A 25,169-nucleotide genomic window follows, 5' to 3' on the forward strand; every position below is an offset into this window, starting at 1 on the left:
CTCCCCCCCCATCCATTTAAAGTACAAAATCTAAGGTACATTAAACCAGTCAAACAATGTTGTCATTCAATAAAAATAAACAAGAAATTCCACTGAGTCAATTCTTTTCATTTCCTTCTCCTTTCGTTAATTTAGGTAGTGAATGTCCCCGGTAGGTTTTCTCTATTGTGTTTCATGTAAGGCTCCCATATTTGTTCAAATATTTCAATATTATTTCTTAAACTATATGTTATTTTTTCTAATGGAATACATTTATTCAATTCTATATACCATTGTTGTATTTTTAAATTATCTTCCAATTTCCAGGTTGACGTAATACATTTTTTTGCTACGGCTAGAGCTATCTTAACAAATCTTTTTTGTGCACCATCCAAATCAATTCCAAATTCTTTGTTTTTTATGTTACTTAGGAGGAAGATCTCTGGATTTTTTGGTATATTGTTTTCTGTAATTTTATTTAATATTTGGTTTAGATCTTCCCAAAATTTTTCCACTTTCTCACATGTCCAGATTGCATGAATTGTTGTTCCCATTTCTTTTTTACATCAAAAACATCTATCAGATACTGTTGGGTCCCATTTATTTAACTTTTGAGGTGTAATGTATAGCCTGTGTATCCAGTTATATTGCATCATACGTAACCTCGTATTTATTGTATTTCTCATCGTTCCAGAGCATAATTTCTCCCATGTTTCCTTTTTTATCTTTATATTTAAATCTTGTTCCCATTTTTGTTTAGTTTTACCATTTGTTTCCTCATTCTCCTTTTCTTGCAATTTAATATACATATTTGTTATAAATCTTTTGATTATCATTGTATCTGTAATCACATATTCAAAGTTACTTCCCTCTGGTAACTTCAGACTGCTTCCTAATTTGTCCTTCAAGTAGGATCTCAATTGGTAATATGCCAGCGCTGTATCTTGAGTTATATTGTATTTATCTTTCATTTGTTCAAAGGATAATAATCTATTTCCTGAAAAACAATTTTCTATTCTTTTGATCCCTTTTTTCTCCCATTCTCTAAAGGAAAGGTTATCTGTTGTTAAAGGGAGTAACTTATTTTGCATCAATATTAGTTTTGGTAATTGGTAATTTGTTTTATTCCTTTCTACATAAATCTTTTTCCAAATATTGAGTAGATGATGTAATACTGGAGAACTCCTATGTTGTACCAATTTTTCATCCCGTTTATATAATATGTGTTCAGCTATCTTTTCCCCTATTTTATCTAATTCTAATCTAGTCCAATCTGGCTTTTCCCTTGTTTGATAAAAATCTGATAGGTATCTTAATTGTGCGGCTCTATAATAATTTTTAAAGTTTGGCAGTTGTAAGCCTCCTTGTTTATACCATTCTGTTAATTTATCTAGTGCTATCCTCGGTTTCCCGTCTTTCCATAAAAATTTCCTTATTATTTTCTTTAACTCCTTGAAGAATTTCTCTGTCAAGTGTATTGGCAATGCCTGAAATATGTATTGTATCCTTGGGAAAATGTTCATTTTAATACAGTTTATCCTTCCTATTAGTGTTAATGGTAAATCTTTCCAATGCTCTAAATCGTCCTGTAATTTTTTTCATTAGTGGATAATAATTGAGTTTATATAGATGGCCGAGGTTTTTGTTTATTTGTACACCTAGGTATCTTATTGCTTGCATTTGCCATCTGAATGGTGATTCCTTCTTAAATTTTGAGAAATCCGCATTATTCATTGGCATTGCTTCACTTTTATTTACGTTAATCTTGTAACCCGACACTTCTCCATATTCCTTCAATTTCTTATATAATTCTTTTATTGATAGTTCTGGTTCTGTTAAGTATACTATAACATCATCCGCAAATAAACTGATTTTATATTCCTTGTCTTTTATTTTTATCCCTTTTATATTATTTTCTGTTCTTATCAATTCTGCTAGTGCTTCTATAGCTAACGCGAACAATGAGGGTGATAGTGGGCATCCCTGCCTTGTTGATCTGCTTAAGTTAAATTGCTTTGCTATCTATCCATTTAACCGGTATGGACTTGAAGGGCCGACATGGCCTGTTTCCGTGCTGAAAACGGTTATATGGTTATATGGATGCCTGATGCTTTTTTCCTAGCACCTTAAAGTAGGGTTTAGGCCCAAAGTTTCGGGCTTTCTGTCGAGCGTGCAAGACCGACCGGCTGAGTTCCTCCAGTACAATTACAGCGCCTGCAGACTTTTGTGTTTCAACTCTGTCAATCAACACCACTCACGTGTCAATCATTCTACCAATCAATCAACACCTAAATGTGGTCAATCATTCTGCACCGTCATCTGTCAATCAACCCACCCATCTGTCAATCATTCGGCAACCTGACTTGTCAGTCAAACCCACACTCACCTGTCAATCATTCTGCACCCTCACCTGTCAATGAAACTTCGTCCCAAGCACGAGAATTTATCCTCGCCTCCGGTCCTCAACCACTCACCCAGCTAATTACCATAGTGACGTCACGGCGGGCGCAGACCTCACCTCCCGCTGTGACGACACGGTGCCGCCCCGCCGAGGAACGGGCGAGACAGGAAGTAGGCGCGCGGAAGCGGAAGCGGAGCCATTTTGTTGCGGTGAAGACGGAGACGGGGCTGAGGGTGCGAAGCCGCAGGAGGCTGAGGTGGGGGGGGGGGAAAGAGGGGATGGGGAGAGGAAAGGGGGCATGGGGTGGGAGGAGAGGGGTTGGGAGAAGAGTGGGAGGAGAATGGGGTGGGAGGATAGGGGGTGGGCAGAGGGGTGGGAGAGGAGTGGGCAGGAATGTGGGAGGAGATTTGTGGGGCGGAGTGGAGTGGGCAGGGCAGTGAGGCGTGGGATGAGGGGAGTGGGCAGAGCTAGAAGTGGGGAGGAGAGAATGGGAGGATGGGGAGGGAGATGGTGAAGTGGTAGGGTCGAGAGAGAATGATGGGGAGGGGTTTGAAGAATGGGCAGGAGGAGGGTGCCGTGTAGATAGGAGTGGGGGTTGGGAGCGTTGGGAAGTGGTAGTGCATGGTGGTTGAAGAGGGTATAGGGGTCGTGCGGAGGTGGGAAAAGTGTATGGGGAGAGGTGGGCGAAGGGAGGGAGGGGACAGATGTAGGGAAGAGTGAAGTTGGGTTGTGGTAGAGGAAAAGGGAGGAGTTGGGATGGGAGAGGATGATGGGGAGTGGAGGGGACGGATCGGGGTAAGGATGGGAAGTGGGTGGAGGAAGAGAGAGCTGGGAGGAAGTGGGGTGAAGAGGGTCGCGGGGGACTGGATGTGGGGAGGGAAGCAGGAAAGGGGAGGTGGAAGGGAGATGGGCAGGCGAGAGGGGTGGATGGAGTGCAGAAAGACTTGCTTTGACTGTTTCTTGCACGACTTTATTTTTGTATGGTGGTTGATGTGAATATTTGCACTGTGATACTGCCACTAAACGAACTTCGTGACATGTTCATGACAATAAATGCTGATTCTGAGAGAGGAGGCGGGGAGGAAGGAGGGGAGTGTAAGGGGGATAGTTAGAAGGGGCTACAGTGACAGGGAGGGGGGTTTGAATGGGGAACGAGGAGAGGAGGGGGTTACAGTGACAGCAAGTGGGGTTTGAACGGGTGACGAGGAGCAGAGGCGGTTACAGAGACAGAGGAGGGTTTGAACAGGGTACGGGGAGTGGAGGGGGTTACAGAGACGGGAAGGGGGGGTTTGAATAGGGGAACGGGGCGTGGAGGGGGTTACAGAGACGGAGGGCGTTTGAATGGAGACGGGGAGTGGAGGGTGTGATGGAGACCGGGTGGATTTTGAATCGGACGAGTGGAAGGGGTTACAGATAAGGAGGCGTTTTGGGTCCATGGGACAGGAGAAGGTCAGGGTGGGGAGGCCCCTGCCTGCCTGTGTGGGTGTTGGTTTCTCTTGTAATCTCTGTTGCTCAATGAACATCTCTGACCTTGGACTGCACATCCGATTTAAAAAGGCCTTCGACCTCAGCACCTGAGCTTTTGAGCTGAGGCTGTTCCTTGGTTAAAGAACCTCTGGACTTTAGTTCCCCTCTTCTCCCTCTCTCAATGGCCCAACTTTCTCCCTCTCTTTTCCCAATCTTCAGTCGGAAGGAGAGGTGCTCCCTGCTCGTCAGGAACTGACCTTTATTTGTTTGACTGCATTCAACTGAAGGATTGTGGGGGGGCAGGGTCACAGACATGGGGCGGGGAGTGGAAGGGGTTACAGAGACAGGGAGGGGGTTGGAACAGGGGAATGGGGAGTGGAGGGGGTTACAGACAGGGAGGGGGTTGGAACAGGGGAATGGGGAGTGGAGGGGATTACAGAGACAGGGGGGGGGGGGTTTGAACAGGGTGAGAACGTGACTGCACTTGGTTGCAGAAATTCAGGAGTAAAGGTCAACAGATGATTGATTACTCAGTTCCGGCCCTGTAGAATGTGTGTCTGGATTATGGGCACTGGTCCCGGATTATATACATTTCCCTCTGACAGTGGCACCCGCAGTCCCAGCCCCAGGGAGGGTGGGCCTGGATTATGGGCTCCAGTCCCGGAGTATATACATCTCCCCCGACAGTGTGGCTCCCTCAGTCCCGGCTTCGGGGAGGGTGGGCTTGGATTATGGGCCCTGGTCCCAGAATATATACATCTTCCCCCGACAGTGTGGCTCCCTCAGTCCCGGCTTCGGGGAGGGTGGGCTTGGATTATGGGCCCTGGTCCCAGAATATATACATCTTCCCCCGACAGTGGGGCTCCCTCAGTCCCAGCCCTGGGGAGGGTGGGCCTGGATTATGGGCACCTGAGTACATACACACACACACACATATATATATATATATATATATATATATATATATATATATATATATATTTATTCCCCACAGTGATACGGTTCCTTTCATCCCTCACAGAAAGCAGCCATCCCCAACATGCCGAAGATGATTCCCTGGCCTGCTGGCTCCTGAAGCCCCGTCTCCGACACAGCCTGCTGATTCTTCGCCGGACTTTGCAGAGCCCCCTCTGCCTCCTTCAACACCTGAGCCCCATCCAGCCCCTCTCCTGCTCCAAACACCTGCTCCCTCCCGGTCTTTCCTCTTTTCCTGATCCCTCCCTCTTTCCTCCCTCTCATTCTGAACCTCTCCCCTCCTCTCGCTCTCTTCCCCTCTCATTATTCCCTCTCTCCTGTCTCCCACTACCTCTCTTTCCTTCCCCCCTCCTCGCTTTCTCTTTCTCTCTCAACCCCTCCACTCCCTCTCACCAACATGTCGACCTCCTCCCTGCGCCGCCAGATGAAGAACATCGTCCACAACTACTCGGAGGCAGAGATCAAGGTGCGTGAAGCCACCTCCAACGATCCGTGGGGGCCCTCGGGCTCGCTGATGTCTGAGATTTCCGACCTGACCTACAACGTGGCGGCCTTTGCAGAGATAATGGGCATGGTGTGGCGCCGGCTGAATGACCACGGCAAGAACTGGCGACACGTCTACAAGGCACTGACGCTCGCCGAGTACCTGGTGAAGAGCGGCTCAGAGCGGGTGGCCCACCAGTGCCGGGAGAACATTTACGCCGTGCAGACACTGAAGGACTTCCAGTACATTGATCGGGATGGCAAAGATCAGGGAGTCAACGTGCGGGAGAAGGCCAAGCAGCTCGTGGCACTCCTCAAAGATGAGGAGAAGCTGAGGGAGGAGAGAGCCCATGCCCTCAAGACCAAGGAGAAGATGGCGCAGGTGGCTACAGGTACACCTTCCCCCTCTCCCCACCCACTGATACTGCGCTTCCTTAGTCCCAGCCCCAGGGAGGGTGGGCCTGGATTATCGGCCCAGGTCCCAGAGTATATACATCTCCCTCCCGACAGTGTGGCTCCCTCAGTCCCAGCTCCGGGGAGGGTGGGCTTGGATTATGGGCCCCGGTTCCGGAGTGTATACATCTCCCCCCGACAGTGTGGCTCTCTCAGTCCTGACCCCGGGGAGGGTGGGTCTGGATTATGGGCCCCGTTCCCGGAGTACATACATCTCCCTCTGACAGTGTGGCTCCCTCAGTTCCGGCCCCCTCAGTCCCGGCCCTGGTGAGGGTGGGCCTGGATTAGGGGCTCCAGTGTGTTTTCAATGTTTGGGACAAAGACACTTTTTTTCCCTTTATTTGCCCATGTGCTCCATTGTTTTAAATTTGTCATCAAACGATTCATTTGTGATTAAAGTGCACACTCCAGATTTTATTCAAGGTTATTTGTAGACATTTTGAGCATGTAGATATTACAGCACTGTATACTCATCTCAGGGCACCATTACTTCACCAGGGTTTGTAAGTACTTGGGTATGTTTAATTGCTTTGTTGGTGCAGGTATTGATGCTCTGTGATCAGTAAGGGGTTGCTTCAGGCGGTCTATGGGTGGGAAGGGAAGGTTTGAAAACCGCTGTTTTAATCGTCCCTCATTGACCGGGTTGTGCCCAGTTTCAGAACTCCAAGGGAAATGAGCCAATGACCATTTTTCTCAAGTAAAATATTTCAGTCATAATTGAGTCTAAAGCAGCGATTCTCAACCTTCCCTTCCCACTCACAGACCACCTGAAGCAATCCCTTACTGATCACAGAACACCGATGGCATCGGGGTTACTTAAAGTGGTCTGTGAGTGGAAAGAGAAAAGTTGAGAACCACTGGTCTAAGCTTTTGATCACCTCTGGAGTCTGTAGTTGCCATTTCTCAACATGAGCACCAGGGCTGTGGAAGTGAAAGTCAAAGAAGCCATTGTGAGGCTAATTGTAAGAATAAAACTGGAGAGACATTGCCCAAACCCAAGGGTTACCAAAATGAACAAGTTTGGATCATCATCAATGACGACTGTCCACCAAAGACTTCAAGGACAGAGGTGGAGAGGTTCCCCTGCAAGAGGCAAACCCCCCCCAGGAGGGCATGAAAACAGGGCAGTCAGCTTCCCATTGGCCAGGACGTTTTTAAAAGAGCCTAAAAGGTTCTGTGGACAGATGAGACCAAGATGATTCTGTATCAGAGTGATGGCAAGAGCAGAGTGTGGAGGCCTAAGATCCAAGGCCTACCATGTCATCTGTGAAACGTGGTGGTGGAGGTGTTATGGCCTGGGCACGTCTGGCTGCCACAGGTACTGGCACACTTACCTTCACTGCTGATGGCAGAAGCAAAATGAATTCAGAGGCGTAGAGAAACATTTTGTTGGCTCAACTTCAAGCAAATAGCCCCAAATCATTGGACGGCTCTTCAATGATCCCAAACACTGCTAAAGTAACATCCCAAAAACTGGAAGCTCCTTGAAGGGCCAAGCGGGTCACCAGGTCGAAATCCAATTGAGCACATCTTCCATCTGGTGAAGAGAAAGCATGAGGGGACAAGCTCCTTGAAGTAAGCAGGAGCCGAAGATGGCTGCTGTCGGGCCCTGACAGGCCATCACCAGAGAAGATACACAGCACCTGGAGGTGGTGGTGTTTCAAGCAGTCATTGGATATGCAGCAAAGTATGAAACAGGACTACCTCAATGTGCTGTGCATATCATTCCTACAGCACGGAAACAGCCACTCTAGTCTGTGCCGACCCTCATTTCCCTAGTCCCACTGACCTGCTCCCATTCCTTAACCCTCCCGTCCACTTATCCATCCAATTTAATCTTAAAATACATGATCAAGCCCACGGCCCCCTCATCAGATGGGCAGCTCATTCCACACCCCCAGCAACTCTCTGAGTGAAGAGTTTTCCCCTAATATTCCCCCTAAACCTTCCCCCTTCAGTTTAAAATGATGACCCCTCATATTGATCTCCCCCCCACCCCCCCCCAATCTAAGTGGAACAAGTCTACTCACATCCACTCTCTGTACCTCTCATAACCTTGTAAACGATCAAATCTCCTTTCATTCTTCTATACTCCAGGGAATAAAGTCCCAACCTGTTTAACCTTTCCCTGTAACTCAGTTCCTGAAGTCCAGGCAACATACTCTTATCAAATTTCCCCTTGTTCTTCTAGGCTCCAGGGAATAAAGTCCTAACCTGTTTAACCTTTCCCTGTAACTCAGTTCCTGAAGTCTGGGCAACATCCTAGTAAATCTTCTCTTCCTTCTTTCAATCTGATTGATATCCTTCCTGTAGTTCAGGGACCAGAACTGCACACAATATTCCAAATTTGGCCTTAAACAACTTCAACAGAAAATCCCAATTCAATATTTTGATTTATAAAGGCCAAGATACCAAAAGCTTTCTTTACAACCCTGTCCACCTGTGACATCTCCTTCAGGGAACAATGTCTCTGTATTCTCAGATCTTCCTGCCCCTCCACACTCGTCAGTGGCCGACCTTTCACCGTGTACGTCCTTCCTTGGTTTGCCCTTCCAAAATGCAACACCTCACACTTCTCCGCATTAAACCCCATCTGTCACCTTCCAACCCATTCTCCCAGTTGGTCCAGATCCCTCTGCAAGCTTCAAAAATCTTTGCTGTTCACGACATCTCCAATCTTAGTGCCATCTGCAAACTTGCTGATCCAATTCCCCACATTATCATCCAGATCATTGATGTAGACAACAGACCACAATGGTCCCAGCACCGATCCCTGAGGCAACACCACTAGTTCGAGAAGCCAATACTCTCTGATTTATCCCATCCAGCCAATTACGAATCCAGTTTACAACCTCTCCTTGAATACCCAGTGCCTGAATCTTCTGAACTGTGAGACCTTGTCAAAGGCCGGACTAAAGTCCACGTAGACGACATCTGCAGCCTTTCCTTCATCGACCTTCCTGGAAAACTCTACAAGACTCGTTGATTTCTCACTCACAAAGCCATTCTGACTGTCCTTAATCAGCCCCTGACTTTCCAAATACCATCTCTCAGAACTCCTTCTGATAATTTACCCACTACTGACTTTTGGAGCTTATTTTTATACAGCGGGACAACATGAGCCAATCTTCCAGTACCTCCCCCGTGGCCAAGGACAGGGCCCCTGAAATTTCCACACCAAACTCCCTTTATTTGCTGTAAGGCAGCAAGAACCTCCTCCTCCTCCTCCTCCTTAATCTCCATCTGTTCCATGAACCTCCTGCTTGTTTCCCTTCCTTCCTTACACACGATGCCAGTTCCCGAGTAAATAATGATGGAAAAAAACTTTACAATCTTCCCCCCCTCGTGAGGCTGCGTACAGAGATGATCACCCTGATTCTCCAGGGGACAAATTTTGTCCCTTAACGTTTTTATAGAACCCCTTTGGAATTACTTGCCAGAACAGCCTCGTGTCTTCCTTACCCTCCTCATTTCCTCCTTAAGTATTTTCTTGCTTTTTCTGTTCTCTTCAAGTACCTCGTCAGCTCCTTGTCCCCGATACTTGTTATACACCTCCTTCTTTCTCTTAACCAGATCACCAATGTCCCTTGAAAACCATGCCTGGTAACTCTGCCTTTAATCCTGACAGGAACATGCAAACGAGGCTCCCTCAAGATTTCGCCCTTGATGGTCTTCCACTTACCGACCACATCCTTCCCAGAAAACAACTCACCCCAATGCTCATTATGGTGCCGTAAAATGAGGGGATTATGTAAAAAATGCTGTAATTTCTACACAGTCAAACTAAAATGCAAATAACTCTCAATAAAGTCCGTAACATGCACATCAATCACATGCAAGTGGTTTGATTTTATAAATTTAAAAATGTGGAGGACAGAGGCAAGGAAAAAAGTGCCTTTGTCTGAAATATTGTGATGTTTCTCTACCCAACTCACTCTCTATTCCCCACATCACCTTCCTCTCTCTCACTGCCCTCTCTTTCCCAACACCTCCTCTCTCTCTCACCACCCCATCTCTCCCTCATCGCCCCCTCATTCACCACCCTGTCTCTCTCTGTCAACCACCCCACCCCCAACTCATCACCCCCACTCTCTCACCCTCACCACCGCTTCCCCCATCTCTCTCACCCCCCCCCACCAGCCTCCCCAGGCCTGTGCTGACCCAACCCCAGCCCCAGGATGAGGCCTGTGCTCCCCTGAGGACAGGGCCTGTGCTGACCGCCCCCTTCTCCCCTCTGCAGCTTCCACGGCCCCCAGTGCCCCGTCATCCCTGCGGGGTCCAGCCGACATAGACCAGGCCTGGCCACAGAGCTCCGGTGAGGAGGAGCTGCAGCTGCAACTCGCGCTGGCCATGAGCAAGGAGGAGGCCACGCAGGTACGGGGTGGGGTGGGGGGGTGTGGGGGGCACAGAGAGAGGTGAAGGGATGCAGTGGCAGGATGTGGTGAGGGGTTGGAGACAGAAAGGTGTGGGGGAGAGGTGGGAGGAAGACGGGTGAGCAGTGGATAGGGGTGGAGGAAAAGGGGCTTTTCTTTCCAGACAACTCCAATCAAGCACAGGAATGATCGACAACACTCCCCCAGATCACTCTGCTCCACCACACTCCCCCAGATCACTCTGCTCCACCACTCTCCCCCAGATCTCTCCACTTCACCGCACTCCCCCAGGTCCCTCCGCTCCAGCGCACTCCCCCAGATCCCTCCGCTCCACCGCACTCCCCAGATCCCTCCGCTCCATCGCACTCCCCCAGATCCCTCTGCTCCACCACCCTCCCCTCAGGTCTCTATGCTCCAACACACTCCCCCAGAACCCTCTGATCCAACACACTCTCCCAGGTCCCTCTGCTCCAACACACTCGCCCAGGTCCCTCTGCTCCAACACACTCGCCCAGGTCCCTCTGCTCCAACACACTCGCCCAGGTCCCTCTGCTCCAACACACTCGCCCAGGTCCCTCTGCTCCAACACACTCGCCCAGGTCCCTCTGCTCCAACACACTCGCCCAGGTCCCTCTGCTCCAACACACTCGCCCAGGTCCCTCTGCTCCAACACACTCGCCCAGGTCTCTGCTCCAACACACTCCCCTGGGTCCCTTAGCCCCACCACACTCCACTGGAACCATCTGCCCCATCACACTACCATGGATCCCTCTGCCAGACTACACTCCCCCAGATCCATCTGGGTTACAATACACGCCCAGATCCCTCCGCTCCACCGCACGCACCAGATCCCTCCGCTCCACCGCACACCCCAGATCCCTCCGCTCCACCGCACTCCCCAGATCCCTCCGCTCCACCACACTCCCCAGTATCCTCTGCTCCAACACATTACCCAGATCCCTCTGCTCCAACACATTACCCAGATCCCTCTGCTCCAACACATTCCCTCGGGTCCCTCTGCCCCAACACACTCCCCCGGAACCCTCTGCCCCATCACACTACCCTGGATCCCTCTGCCACATGACACTCCGCCAGATCCATCTGGGTTACAATGCATGCCCAGATCCCTCTGCTCCATCACACTCGCCCAGATCCTTCTCCTCCACCGCACTGCCCCAGATCCCTCACTCCCCAGATCCCTCTGCTCTACAACACTCCCCCAGATACCTCTGCTCTACAACACTCCCCCAGATACCTCTGCTCTACAACACTCCCCCAGATTCCTCTGCTCTACAACACTCCCCCAGATTCCTCTGCTCCAAAACATTCCACCAGATTCTTCTGTTCCAATTCGCTCCCTAGAGCCCTCTGCTCGACCGCACTGCACCAGATGCCTCTTCTCCACCGCACTGTCCCAGATCCCTCTGTTCCACCACTGCCCCAGGTCCCTCTGCTCCATCACACTCCCCCAGATCCCTCTGCTCAATCACACTCTCCCAGATCCCTCTGCTCAATCACACTCTCCCAGATCCCTCTGCTCCATCACACTCTCGAAGATCCCTCTGCTCCATCACACTCTCCCAGATCGCTCTGCTCCATCACATTCTCCCAGATCGCTTTGCTGCACCACAGTCACCCAAATATCTCTGCTCCACCACACTCCCCAAGAGCCCTCTGCACCAACGCACTCCCCCAAATCCCTCTGCTCCACCACATTAGCCCAGATCCTTCTGCTCCACCACACTGCCCCAGATCTCATTGCCCCACAGCACTGCTCCAGATCCCTCTGCTCGTCACACATCCCCAGATATTTCGGCTCCAACACACTCCCCCCAATCCCTCTGCTCCAACACACTAACCCATATCCCTCTACTCCGACACACTCCCCCAGATCCCTCTGCTCCAACACACACCACCGGATCACTCTAGTCCCTCACACTCTCCTAGATCGCTCTGCTGGACAGGAGTTACCCAGATCCCTCTGCTCGACCACACTCCCCAGATCCCTCTGCTCCATCACACTCCCCAGATCCCTCTGCTCCATTACACGCCCAAGATCCCTCTGCTCCACACACATCCCAGATATTTCGGCTCCAACACACTCCCCCAGATCCCTCTGCACCAACACACTCCACCAGATGCCTCTTCTCCACCACACTGCCCCAGAATCCTCTGTTCCACCAGTGCCCCAGATCCCTCTGCTCCACACACACCCCCAGATATTTCGGCTCCAACACACTTCCCCAGATATTTCGGCGCCAACACACTCACCCAGATCCCTCTGCTCCAACACTCTCCCCCAGATTACTCTGCTCCAACACACTCCCCCAGATCCCTCCGCTCCAACACACTTCCACAGATCCCTCTGCTCCAACACACTACCCCAGATCCCTCTGCCACAACACACTCTCCCCCAGATTCCTCTGCTCCACAGCACTCACCCAGATCCCACTACTCCAACACACTTCCCCAGATCCCTCTGCTCTACATCACTCCTCCAAATCTCTCTGCTCCAAAACACTCCACCAAATCTCTGTTCCAATTCTCTCCCCAGACCCCTCTGCTCCATCGCACTACACCAGATCCATCTGCTCTACAACACTCCCCCAGATGCCTCTGTCCCAACACACTCCACCAGATCCCTCTGTTACTCTTCACTCCCCCAGTCCCCTCTGCTCCACCGCACTCCACCAGATGCCTCTTCTCCACCGCACTGCCCCAGATCCCTCTGTTCCACCACTGCCACAGATCCCTCTGCTCCATCACACTCTCTGATTCCTCTGCTCCAGCACTCCCCCAGATCCCACTACTCCAACACACTCCCCCAGATCCCTCTGCTGCATCACACTCTCCCAGATCCCTCCGCTCGAACACACTTCCCCAGATCACTCTGCTCCACCACTGCCCCAGGTCCCTCTGCTCCATCACACTCTCCCAGATCCCTCTGCTCAATCACACTCTCGCAGATCCCTCTGCTCCATCACACACTCCCTCATCCCTCTGTTCCATCACACTCTCCCAGATCCCTCTGCTCAATCACACTCTCGCAGATTCCTCTGCTCCATCACACACTCCCTCATCCCTCTGTTCCATCACACTCTCCCAGATCCCTCTGCTCCATCACACTCACCCAGATCCCTCTGCTCCATCACACTCTCCCAGATCCCTCTGCCACACCACACTCTCCCAGATCGCTCTGATCCATCACACTCTCCCAGATCGCTCTGCTCGAACACACTTCCCCAGATCACTCTGCTCCACCACTGCCCCAGGTCCCTCTGCTCCATCACACTCTCCCAGATCCCTCTGCTCAATCACACTCTCGCAGATCCCTCTGCTCCATCACACTCTCCCAGATCGCTCTGCTCCATCACATTCTCCCAGATCGCTCTGCTGCACCACAGTCACCCAAATATCTCTGCTCCACCACACTCCCCAAGAGCCCTCTGCTCCAACGCACTCCCCCAAATCCCTCTGCTCCACCACACTCGCCCAGATCCTTCTGCTCCACCACACTGCCCCAGATCTCATTGCCCCACAGCACTGCTCCAGATCCATCTGCTCGAACACATTTACACAGATCTCTCTGCTCCAACACACCACCCCAGATCCCTCTGCTCGTTACACATCCCCAGATATTTCGGCTCCAACACACTCCCCCCAATCCCTCTGCTCCAACACACTAACCCATATCCCTCTACTCTGACACACTCCCCCAGATCCCTCTACTCCGACACACTCCCCCAGATCCCTCTGCTCCAACACACACCACCTGATCACTCTAGTCCCTCACACTCTCCTAGATCGCTCTGCTGGACAGGAGTCACCCAGATCCCTCTGATCGGCCACACTCCACAAGAGCCCTCTGCTCCACTGCACTCCCCCAGATCCCTCTGCTCCACCACACTCCCCAGATCCCTCTGCCACACCACACTCCCCCAGATCCATCTGGGTTACAATAGACGCCCAGATCCATCTGCTCCACCACACTCGCCCAGATCCTTCTGCTCCACCACATTGCCCCAGATCTCACTGCCCCACAGCACTGCCACAGATCCATCTGCTCAAACACATTTCCACAGATACCTCTGCTCCAACACACTACCCCAGATCCCTCTGCTCACACACATCCCCAGATATTTCGGCTCAAACACACTCCTCCAGATCCCTCTGCTCAAACACACTAACCCATATCCCTCTACTCCAACACACACCACCAGATCCTTCTGCTCCACACATGTCCCCAGATATTTCGACTCCAACACACTCCCCTAGATCCCTCTGCTCCAATACACTCCCCCAGATCCCTCTGCTCCACACACACACACCCAGCTTTTCGGCTCCAACATGCTCCCCCAGATCCCTCTGCTCCAACACACTCCCCCAGATCCCTCTGCTTCACACACTCCCCCAGATCCCTCTGCTCCAACACACTCCCTCAGATCCCTCTGCTCCAACACACTCCCCCAGATATTTCGGCTCCAACACACTCCCCAGATTCCTCTGCCACACCACACTCCCCTAGATCCACCTGGTTACAATAGACGCCCAGATCCCTCTGCTCCACCACACTCGCCCAGATCCTTCTGCTCCACCACACTGCCCCAGATCCATCTGCTCAAACACATTTCCACATATCCCTCTGCTCCAACACTCTCCCCCAGATCCCTCTGTTCCTCCTCAGTCCCCCAAATCCCTCTGCTCCTCCTCAGTCCCCCAGATCCCTCTGCTCCACCACACTCCCCAAGAGCCCTCTGCTCCACCACACTCCCCCAGATCCCTCTGCTCCTCCTCAGTCCTCCAGATCCCTCTGCTCCTCCTCAGTCCCCCAGATCCCTCTGCTCCAACACACTCCCCCAGATCCCTCTGCTCCAACACACTCCCTCAGATCCCTCTGCTCCAACACACTCCCCCAGATATTTCGGCTCCAACACACTCCCCAGATTCCTCTGCCACACCACACTCCCCTAGATCCACCTGGTTACAATAGACGCCCAGATCCCTCTGCTCCACCACACTCGCCCAGATCCTTCTGCTCCACCACACTGCCCCAGATCCATCTGCTCAAACACATTTCCACATATCCCTCTGCTCCAACACTCTCCCCCAGATCCCTCTGTTCCTCCTCAGTCCCCCAAATCCCTCTGCTCCTCCTCAGTCCCCCAGATCCCTCTGCTCCACCACACTCCCCAAGAGCCCTCTGCTCCACCACACTCCCCCAGATCCCTCTGCTCCTCCTCAGTCCTCCAGATCCCTCTGCTCCTCCTCAGTCCTCCAGATCCCTCTGCTCCTCCTCAGTCCCCCAGATCCCTCTGCTCCAACACACTCCCCCAGATATTTCGGCTCCAACACACTCCCCAGATCCCTCTGCCACACCACACTCCCCTAGATCCACCTGGTTACAATAGACGCCCAGATCCCTCTGCTCCACCACACTCCCCCAGATCCATCTGGGTTACAATAGACGCCCAGATCCATCTGCTCCACCACACTCGCCCAGATCCTTCTGCTCCACCACATTGCCCCAGATCTCACTGCCCCACAGCACTGCCACAGATCCATCTGCTCAAACACATTTCCACAGATACCTCTGCTCCAACACACTACCCCAGATCCCTCTGCTCACACACATCCCCAGATATTTCGGCTCAAACACACTCCTCCAGATCCCTCTGCTCAAACACACTAACCCATATCCCTCTACTCCAACACACACCACCAGATCCTTCTGCTCCACACATGTCCCCAGATATTTCGACTCCAACACACTCCCCTAGATCCCTCTGCTCCAATACACTCCCCCAGATCCCTCTGCTCCACACACACACACCCAGCTTTTCGGCTCCAACATGCTCCCCCAGATCCCTCTGCTCCAACACACTCCCCCAGATCCCTCTGCTTCACACACTCCCCCAGATCCCTCTGCTCCAACACACTCCCTCAGATCCCTCTGCTCCAACACACTCCCCCAGATATTTCGGCTCCAACACACTCCCCAGATTCCTCTGCCACACCACACTCCCCTAGATCCACCTGGTTACAATAGACGCCCAGATCCCTCTGCTCCACCACACTCGCCCAGATCCTTCTGCTCCACCACACTGCCCCAGATCCATCTGCTCAAACACATTTCCACATATCCCTCTGCTCCAACACTCTCCCCCAGATCCCTCTGTTCCTCCTCAGTCCCCCAAATCCCTCTGCTCCTCCTCAGTCCCCCAGATCCCTCTGCTCCACCACACTCCCCAAGAGCCCTCTGCTCCACCACACTCCCCCAGATCCCTCTGCTCCTCCTCAGTCCTCCAGATCCCTCTGCTCCTCCTCAGTCCCCCAGATCCCTCTGCTCCAACACACTCCCTCAGATCCCTCTGCTCCAACTCACTCCCCCAGATATTTCGGCTCCAACACACTCCCCAGATCCCTCTGCCACACCACACTCCCCTAGATCCACCTGGTTACAATAGACGCCCAGATCCCTCTGCTCCACCACACTCCCCCAGATCCTTCTGCTCCACCACACTGCCCCAGAGCACTGCAACAGATCCATCTGCTCAAACACATTTCCACATATCCCTCTGCTCCAACACTCTCCCCCAGATCCCTCTGCTCCTCCTCAGTCCCCCAAATCCCTCTGCTCCTCCTCAGTCCCCCAGATCCCTCTGATCTACACACTCCCCCAGATCCCTCTGCTCCACCACACTCCCCAAGAGCCCTCTGCTCCACTGCACTCCCCCAGATCCCTCTGCTCCTCCTCAGTCCCCCAGATCCCTCTGATCTACACACTCCCCCAGATCTCTCTACTCTACTGCACTCCTCAGATCACTCTGCTCCTCAACTTCCCAGAACCCTCTGCCACACCACACTCCCCCAGATCCATCTGGGTTACAATACACGCCCAGATTCCTCTGCTCCACCACACTCCCCCAGATCCCTCTGCTCCACCGCACTCCAACAGGTCTGTCTGCTCCACTGCACTCCCCCAGATCCGCCTGCTTCGCCGCACTCCCCCAGATTCACCTGCTCCGCCGCTCTCCCCAAGAATCCTCTGCTCAGCCGCACTCCCCCAGATTCCACTGCTCCACCACACTCCCAGATCCAAGGTAGGATTTACACATTGAATCGTAGTGCAGAGCGATCTGGGAATAATGTCATAGAACTCGCTAAAAGTGGTGCCACAGGTAGATGGGGCCTTGAAGAGAGCTTTTGGCTTGTTGTCCTTCATGAATCAGAGTATTGAGTTCATGAGTTAGGATGTTATGTTACCAGACATTGATGTAGCTAAATTTTGGAATATTGTAGGCAGTTCTGGTCACTGAACTGCAGGAAGGATATCAGTAAGATTGAATGAGTGCAGAGATCATTCAGTGACTTCAGGAACTGAAATTATCAATTCCAAGAGTCTAGGGAAATGGTCCTTGGGTGGCAAGATGTGCAGGTTTACCACTTTCTTCATTAAATCCTCATCTTCTCCTTCCCCCTCTCTCCATTAATCTTCCCTCTGCTCCCCTCTCCGACCCCCACACCCCATAAATACTCTCCCACCACACCCCCCCCCGTAATCTCTCCACTTCACTCCCCCTCCAACCCTCATACCGCTCTCTCTCTCTTTCTCTCTCTCACCCAGAAATCACCTCCTGTTCAGGGGGACGACCTACAAATGCAGCTTGCACTTAGTCTTAGCAAAGAGGAACACGATAAGGTAATGTGCAGACGGGGCGAGGGGTGGGGGGGCGACTTCATTCTGTATCCTGTCCCCGGAGTGTGTGACAGGACGGGGGAGAGGGAGCTTCAATCTGTGTCCCACCCCGGGAGTGTGTGACAAGATGGGGGAGAGGGGATTCACTCTGTGTCCCACCACGTGAGTGTGTGACGGGATGGGGAGAGGGAGCTTCTCTGTGTCCCACCCCAGGAGTGTGTAACAAGATGGGGGAGAGGGGATTCACTCTGTGTCCCACCCCGTGAGTGTGTGACGGGACTGGGTAGAGGGAGCTTCAATCTGTGTTCCCCCTGGGAGTGTGTGTGACGGGACGGAGGAGAGGGGATTCACTCTGTGTCCCACCCTGTGAGTGTGTGACGGGACGGGGAGAAGGAGCTTCACTCTGTGTCCCACCCCGGGAGTGTGTGACAGGACGGGGAAAAGGGGGCCTTCACTCTATGTCTGACCCTTTCTGCTTCCTCTCTCTGTCCGCGGTGTCCTCAGGAAGAGAGGTTACGAAGAGGTGACGACCTGAGGCTACAGATGGCCATCGAAGAGAGTCAGAAACAGAACATGCACGGCACAGAAAAGGAAAAGGTCAGTGCCCCCTCCTGAGGGAGCGTTGGGAGGGTGGGGAGATGTATATACACATGGGACCAGGACCCATAATCCAGGCCCACCGTCCCCAGGACTGGGAGAGCCGCACTGTCAGGGGAGATGTATATACTCTGGGACCCATAATCCAGGCCCACACTCCCCAGGGCCGGGACTGAGGGAGCCGCACTACCAATGGGGAAGTGGCGGGGATGGATATGTCCACTGACCCTCCTTTTTTTTCCCTCCCCTCCCCACCCCTCCTCAGAGCTCCCTCGTGGATTTGGCCAAAGTCTTCAGCGGTCCGGCCGTGACAACCGACCCCTGGACCGGCGTTGCCGTGGCCCCGGGGCCACCTGTCAGCCTAACCTCTGACCCCTGGGGGTCGCCAGCAACTGCCGACCCCTGGGGACCACTGCCGCAGGTTGTAAACCCGGCACAAGAGAGTTGGGATCCCTTGGGTGAGTCGGGAAGGGGTGGGGGAGAGAGGGAATGGGCGTGTGGGGGAGAGAGGCAGAGGTTTGTGGAAGGGGGCGGATGGGGGAAGAGGGGCAGGTGGGATGAGATGGTGGGGGGAGGTGGAATGGGGAACCTGACTCTGTGGATGGGTCCACCAGGGCTAGTCTGGATGGGCCGATCATACCATTAACTCCCTCTCTTCTCCCCCTTTCCCAGGACCCCGGTCCCTCAGTCCGTCTGAGCCTTGGGCCCCTGTGCCTGTCCCTGGACCTCCTGCGGGTCCTGACCCCTGGGCCCCTGTCGCGGTGCCCGGTGGTAACACCACCACGTTGCCTGCTCTCCATGGCCCCTGGGAACCCAGCCCCTCGTCTGAGACAGGGGCAAAGGCTACAGGTACGGTAGAGAAGGGAAGGGGGAGTGGAGTGGGGTGCGGAATGGGGGAAGGGTGCAAAGGGGGAGGGGGTGAGGGAAAGGGTTAAGGTTAGAAATAGAGGGAAGGGTTGAAGAAGAGAAGGGGTAGAGGAGAAGGGGAAGGGGGTGGGGGGGGAGAGGGATAAGATGATGTGTGAACATCTCCTGGACCAGATGTCAGAAGGTGTGGAGAGAGTCGGTGTGGAAAGGTTGTTTCCCGCAGTGGGAGAGTCTGGGACAAGAGGGCATAACTTCCGGATTGAAGGGCGCCCGCTGAGAACAGAGACGTGGAGGAATTTCTTCAGCCGGAGGGCGGGGAATCTGTTACCATGGGTGATTGCAGAGGCTGGGCCTTAGGTGGATTTAAGGTGGGTTCTTGAGTAGCCAGGGTATGAAAGGGTGTGGGAGGCCGGGCAGTGGGGCCGAGTGAGGAAATGGATCAGCTCGGGGCGGGACAGACTCAATGGGCTGAATGGCTGCTTTCTGCTCCTCCGATGTCGTCTTCTGGGAGGGAGGGAGAGGGGGGGAGGTGGGGGGGGGAGGTGACACCTTGTAACTGCATTGACCCCCCCCCCCCACCCCAAGGAACGATGACCTCCGACCCATTTGTGGACCCAGCGAACCTGGACGACTTCTCAGAGTTTGACTCCTTGCGCCCGTCCCAACTCAGTGTGGAGCTTGCAGTAGGTAGGTGGGCCGGGGGATACACGGGGACAGGTGTGGGAGGTGGGGGAGGGGGAAGGGGAAGTGGGAGGAGGGAAGGGGGGCAGTCATCCCACCTCTGACCCCTCCACTTTCCCCCAACTCCCCCTGACAGCGGACACGCTCCACTCCCCGGACATCCCTCCCCCCAGACTGGGCGCCGGGAGTCCTGACCTCTTCGACCTGTCGGGGGTGGGGTCAGCCCTGCCTGTCGCCCCCACCCCACAGGAGCCCCCTGTCACCCGCAAGACGCCAGAGTCCTTCCTTGGACCCAACGCGGCACTTGTTGATCTGGGGGCACTCGTCCCCAGTGTCCCACGGACCACCAACCCTTTCCACGCAGCTGGTGAGTCGGGGTGGTGGGGAAATGGGGCAATGCTGGAGGGGTAGAAAAAGGGGGAGAGTGGATAGGGGAGATGGAACAGAAGGAGGAGAGTGGGTAAGGGAGATGGGAGGGGGAGATGGGGCAAAGGGGAAGAGTGGGTAGGAGAGATGGGAGAGTGGGTAGGGGAGAGGGGGGAGAATGGATAGGGGAGAGAGGGAAAGGGGGAAATGGGACAGGAGGAGGAGGAGAGAGGGCAGTGAAGATGGGGCAAAAGGGGAGAGGGGATGGAAGATTGCACAGGGGAGGGGGAGAGTGGGCAGGGTAGATGGGACAGGGGAGGGGAGAGTGGGCAGGGTAGATGGGACAGGGGGAGGAGAGAATGGGTAGGGGAGATGGGACAGAGGGGGGAGAGTGGGTAGGGGAGATGGGACAGAGGGGGGAGATGGGACAGAAGGAGGAAGTGGGCAGTGGAGATGGGGCAAAGGGGGAGAGTGGGGATGGGTCAAGGGGAGGGGAGAGTGGGCAGAGACAGGAGAGTGGGTAGGGGAGATGGGATGAGGAGAGTGGGTAGGGGAGATGGGGAGGAAGAGTCTGGGAGACGGGGTAGAGGGGAGGGGAGATGGGGCAAAGGGGGAGGGGAGAGTGGGGTCATGGGGGAGGAAATTGAAGTGGTATATGTGAATGGCCATTAACGCAATCTCCTCTCTCTCTCTCTCTCTACCCATCCCCCTATCCCCCCCCCCCCCCCACCCAAACAGGATCCCCCTCATCCACCAACCCCTTTGGCCGGTCAACCCCACCCCCACCCACTCTGAACCAGCTCCGGGCCAGCCCTGTCCCTCTCGCCCCCTCCGGGTCTCACCCACGCTCTGTCTCCCCACTGCCACCTGCCCTCTCCCCGCTCGTGGCCCCAGTGCTCCCCCTCTCCTCGCACAACGGCTTCCCCCACCAGCCCCCTCCCCCCTCCACCACCACCACCAACCCCTTCCTCCTATAACCAATCCGCCCTGCTGGGGAAGGGAAAGACGTGAGGGAGGAGAAGGAAGGATTACGGTGAGAGGTAAAGGTCGATCCTCTCTCCCCTCTTCCCTCCTCTCTCCCCTCCTCTCTCCCCTACCCTCCCTGCTCCCTCTCTCCTTTCTTTCTCCCAACTCTGTCCCACTTACCCCCTCTTTCTCCTCCCCTCCCAACTCTTACTCACTCTCTCCCCCCCCCACCCCTGTCTTCCCTCTAACTCCTGGGGGAAGGAGACGAAGAATTCTCAAGAATTGTATTTAAATCAGCATTGATGTATCGGCCCCTCTTCTCCTCCCTCATCACCCCCCCGTTGCTATGTCAACTCCCCTCAGGAGGAAGGGCCGAGTCAGGAGGAGGGAAGAGAAATTTATTCTGGCTTCCAGATCCTGGTTCCCGGGGCTTGCGGCTCTGAGAGAGATTCCTAGCGGCAGGCCTTGTCTCTCTACCCCTCCACAACTCCCCACCCCAAAATCGGGGTAAGAGACTGTGCTGATGGGAGTGGTAGGTGAGGGAGGGAAGGGTTGAATTTGGGAAAGTATGGGGAGGGGGGGAGAGAGAGAATATGGGGGTGGGTGAAGAAAGAGTGGGGCAGGGAGAGGGAGGGTGGAGGGAGTGAGTGAGCGGGGGGAGAGTACGGGGGCAAGAGAGCAGGGTCTAAAAGGGGCCAAGATGGAAGCAAGAGAAGGGGCTGAGAAGATGGAGGAGGGGGAGAGAGAAGGGGCTGAGGACAGGGAGCAGGGAGAGGAGTTGGGAGGGAGGAAGGGGAGAGAGAAGGGGCTGAGGACGGAGGAGGGAGAAGAGTTGAGAGGAAGAAAGAAGGGGCTGAGGACAAGGAGCAGGGAGAGGAGTTGGGAGGGAGGAAGGGGAGAGAGAAGGGGCTGAGGATGGAGGAGGGAGAGTTGAGAGGAAGAGAGAAGGGGGTGAGGACAGGGAGGAGTTGAGAGGGAGGAGAGGAAGAGAGAAGAGGCTGAGCATCGTGGGGGAATCCAGTAAGATTCGGGAAGTGGGGACCCGACGGATGTAATGGGGTCAGGGAGCGTGAGAGGAGAGCCTTCCCCCAGACCAGACCCACCCCCTGACCCTAGGGACTGACCCATCCAAACTTGCCCTCCACAACCAGCTCCACCTGGTGGGAGGTGGCCGTCACTACACCGTGACGTTTACATAGCTTTCTCAATGACCGCGCGCAATTACTCTGGTGTAAGATTTTATTTTAATATATCGTTCAGGCAGAACGGGCCTGGTGTATTTTTTGGGGGGGAAGGGGGTTGTAAGGACTGATTATCAAACACCCTTCACTAAAAAGAAAGAAATCTGTGGTAAATTCAACAATGTACAAGAAATGAAAATTAAACCATATATATATATGAAATCTATGTCAAAAATTCTGGAATATACCTTGTGTAACACATTGACAATGGGTAGATGGGGTGGGAGTGTTTGAACAGGGGGACGAGGAGTGGATGGGGTTACAGAGACAGGGAGGGGGCTTGAACAGGGGGATGGGGAGTGGAGGGGTTTACAGAGACGGGGGGGGTTTGAACAGGGGGACGGGGAGTGGAGGGGGTTACAGAGACAGGGAGGGGGGTTTGAAGAGGGGTGTGGGTAACTCTGCAGTCACGTTCCCACCTTTCCCAACTTGAGGATCTACTTCAGAGAGAGAAGGATCGTTCCAGTTTCCAAGAATCTTCCTGGGGGACTTCACATCACAATCAGTCGAAAGAATTATCCAGATTGTTCTCAGTGCAGTCTGACCCACATATAGGTCCCAGTCAATGTGCATGGTGCTCCCGGTGTGGGATACGCAGACGGAAACTGTGCACGGTGCTCCCGGTGTGGGATACGCAGATGGAAACTGTGCACGGTGCTCCTGGTGTGGGATACGGAGAGGGGAACTGTGCACGGTGCGGGGTACAGAGATGGGGAACTGGACGGTGCTCCCTGTGTGGGATACGGAAACAGGGAACTGTGCACGGGGCTTCCAGTGTGGGATACGGAGATGGGGAACTGTGCACGGTGCTCCTGGTGTGGTAAACAGACGGGAAATGTGCATGGTGCTCCCGGTGTGGGTTACAGAAACTGGGAACTGGACAGTGCTCCTGGTGTGTTTATACCCTGACATCACCATGTCAGCATTGCCCTGGTCAACCTCCCAAATAACAATCTCAATCATCATTCATAAGCTTGACTGGTGTCAGCATTACCAAGGGAGCTGGGTGTGTGGAACCAGATTTCAGACGGAGGGTTGGGGTAGGGACTATTGCAATGATTAAGGAACATAACAGCAGAGAGGGGCAGGTGGGATAGATCCATGGATAGGATGGGTTTAGAGGGATTGGGGCAGGTGGGACCAGTGTGGGTGGGATGGATCCATGGCTGGGATGAATTTAGAGGAGTAGGAGCATATGGGCCCAGTGTGGGTGGGACCAATCCATGGATAGGACAGGTTTAGAGCGATAGGTGCAGTGTGGGTTGGAAAGATCCATGGATAGGATTGGTTTAGATGGATAGGGGCACGTGGGATGGATTCATGAATAAAATGGGTTTAGAGGCTAGGGGCTGGTGGGACCAGTGTGCTTGGTAGGAGGTCCATGGGAGTGTTGTGGAGCAGAGGGATTCAGGCATCGATGTCTACCACTCTCCTGCCCTCTGTTTCAGTCAGTTCCTCTTCCATTGCCCCAACTCCTTTCCCTGTTCTCCAACCTCCCCCCCCACTCTCCCCTCCCCTTGCCTCCTTCCAGTCTCCCCTATGCCCACTCCACTCCCTCCATTCGCCCTTCCACTATACACTCCTCCCTCCCCCCCCCCCCCAGGGTTTCACTTTGACCCCAGCGAGTCACGTTTCAGGGAGCAGGAAAGCGTTAAAAGGGCCACTCCCCCCCCCCCATAGATGATGGGGTGGGTGGGGGGGTCCTCTTCTCCCGGAAGCTACAGCCACTCCCAACACCAAAAAACTCTCCTTGGAGACAAGGACAGTTCAAACAGATTGCTGATTTTTATTACGAATAAGTAAAAACCAAAATAAAGACCCCCCCCCTCGTGAACCTCCCTCCTGACCCGTCCACAGCGCCCCTTCCACTCCAGGCCTTCAAACCCCAGTCCTGGTCCTCAAAACTTCTCCCCCAACACCACACACACCCACCATCGGTTCCCTTGGGGGGGATGGGAGAGGGGGGGAATGGTGGGGACGAGAGGAGGGAGGGAAAAAAGGAGGCAGGAACAAAGGGGAGGTAGGAGAAAGGGGTAGAGAGGGGTGGGGGAGGAGAGAGGGAAGAAGGGAGCAGGTAGGGGAAGGAGGATGGATGGAGACGAACACAGGGGATGGGAGAAGAGAGGGCTTATACAAAATCAGAACTAAAAAGGCTGGTGAGCCAGGGAGAGATGGAAGGAGTGGGGGGGGGAGGGAGAGAGAGAGGAAGGGAAGGGGCAAATCTACCAAAAGTCACGGCGATGGTAACAATCTGGCTCGCAGTACTTGGTGACCACAACCCTGTTGGCAAATTTGCGTCCAGCCAGACCCTGCATTGCTTTCTGGCAGTCGAGGATTGAGACGAACTCCACGAAGATCTGCAGAGGGAACGGACAATCTGAGTATGTACCGTAAGACGCACGGGCAGAAAGCGGCCATTCAGCCCATCAAGTTTGCCACACCATTCCATCATGTGCTGATCCATTTCCCCACTTCTCCCCATAAGGACCCATCCAAGGACCTGGCCTCCACCTCCGCCCATGGCAACAGATTTCCCACCCTCCGGTTGAAGAAATTCCTCCACGTCTCCATTCTCAGCGGACGCCCTTCAATCTGGACGTTGTGCCCTCTTGTCCCGGACTCTC

At 53.7% G+C, this 25,169-nt stretch overlaps 2 protein-coding genes across 8 annotated transcripts in view; one reads left to right on the forward strand and one right to left on the reverse strand.

The window, feature by feature from the left end:
• Positions 1-2,534: 2,534 nt before the first annotated feature.
• epn1a (epsin 1a) lies at positions 2,535-22,707 on the forward strand. Of its 4 annotated transcripts, none has more exons than XM_069927079.1 (10): positions 2,535-2,636; positions 4,869-5,697; positions 9,999-10,132; positions 17,756-17,830; positions 18,332-18,424; positions 18,690-18,882; positions 19,097-19,273; positions 19,877-19,978; positions 20,109-20,339; positions 21,077-22,707. In XM_069927079.1, the coding sequence occupies exons 2-10, from the start codon at positions 5,220-5,222 to the stop codon at positions 21,313-21,315; spliced, it is 1,722 nt and encodes a 573-aa protein (XP_069783180.1). In that variant the 5' UTR covers positions 2,535-2,636; positions 4,869-5,219; the 3' UTR covers positions 21,316-22,707. The 4 variants fall into 4 exon arrangements, with proteins under 4 accessions (XP_069783180.1, XP_069783181.1, XP_069783183.1 ...); XM_069927080.1 differs by having other exon boundaries at positions 2,535-2,613; XM_069927082.1 differs by lacking the exon at positions 20,109-20,339.
• The window catches only part of LOC138758325 (splicing factor U2AF 65 kDa subunit), a 73,210-nt gene continuing 70,570 nt past the window's right edge, over positions 22,530-25,169 (reverse strand). For all 4 annotated transcript variants that reach the window (XM_069927084.1, XM_069927086.1, XM_069927085.1 and 1 more), the window contains exon 11: positions 22,530-24,902. In XM_069927084.1, the coding sequence (XP_069783185.1) occupies positions 24,768-24,902 (135 nt within the window). In that variant the 3' untranslated portion in view covers positions 22,530-24,767. The remainder of the gene's footprint in view (positions 24,903-25,169) is intronic.

The sequence above is a fragment of the Narcine bancroftii genome, chromosome 3 (assembly GCF_036971445.1).
Source record: "Narcine bancroftii isolate sNarBan1 chromosome 3, sNarBan1.hap1, whole genome shotgun sequence".
In the NCBI taxonomy this organism is placed as follows: Eukaryota; Metazoa; Chordata; class Chondrichthyes; order Torpediniformes; family Narcinidae; genus Narcine; species Narcine bancroftii.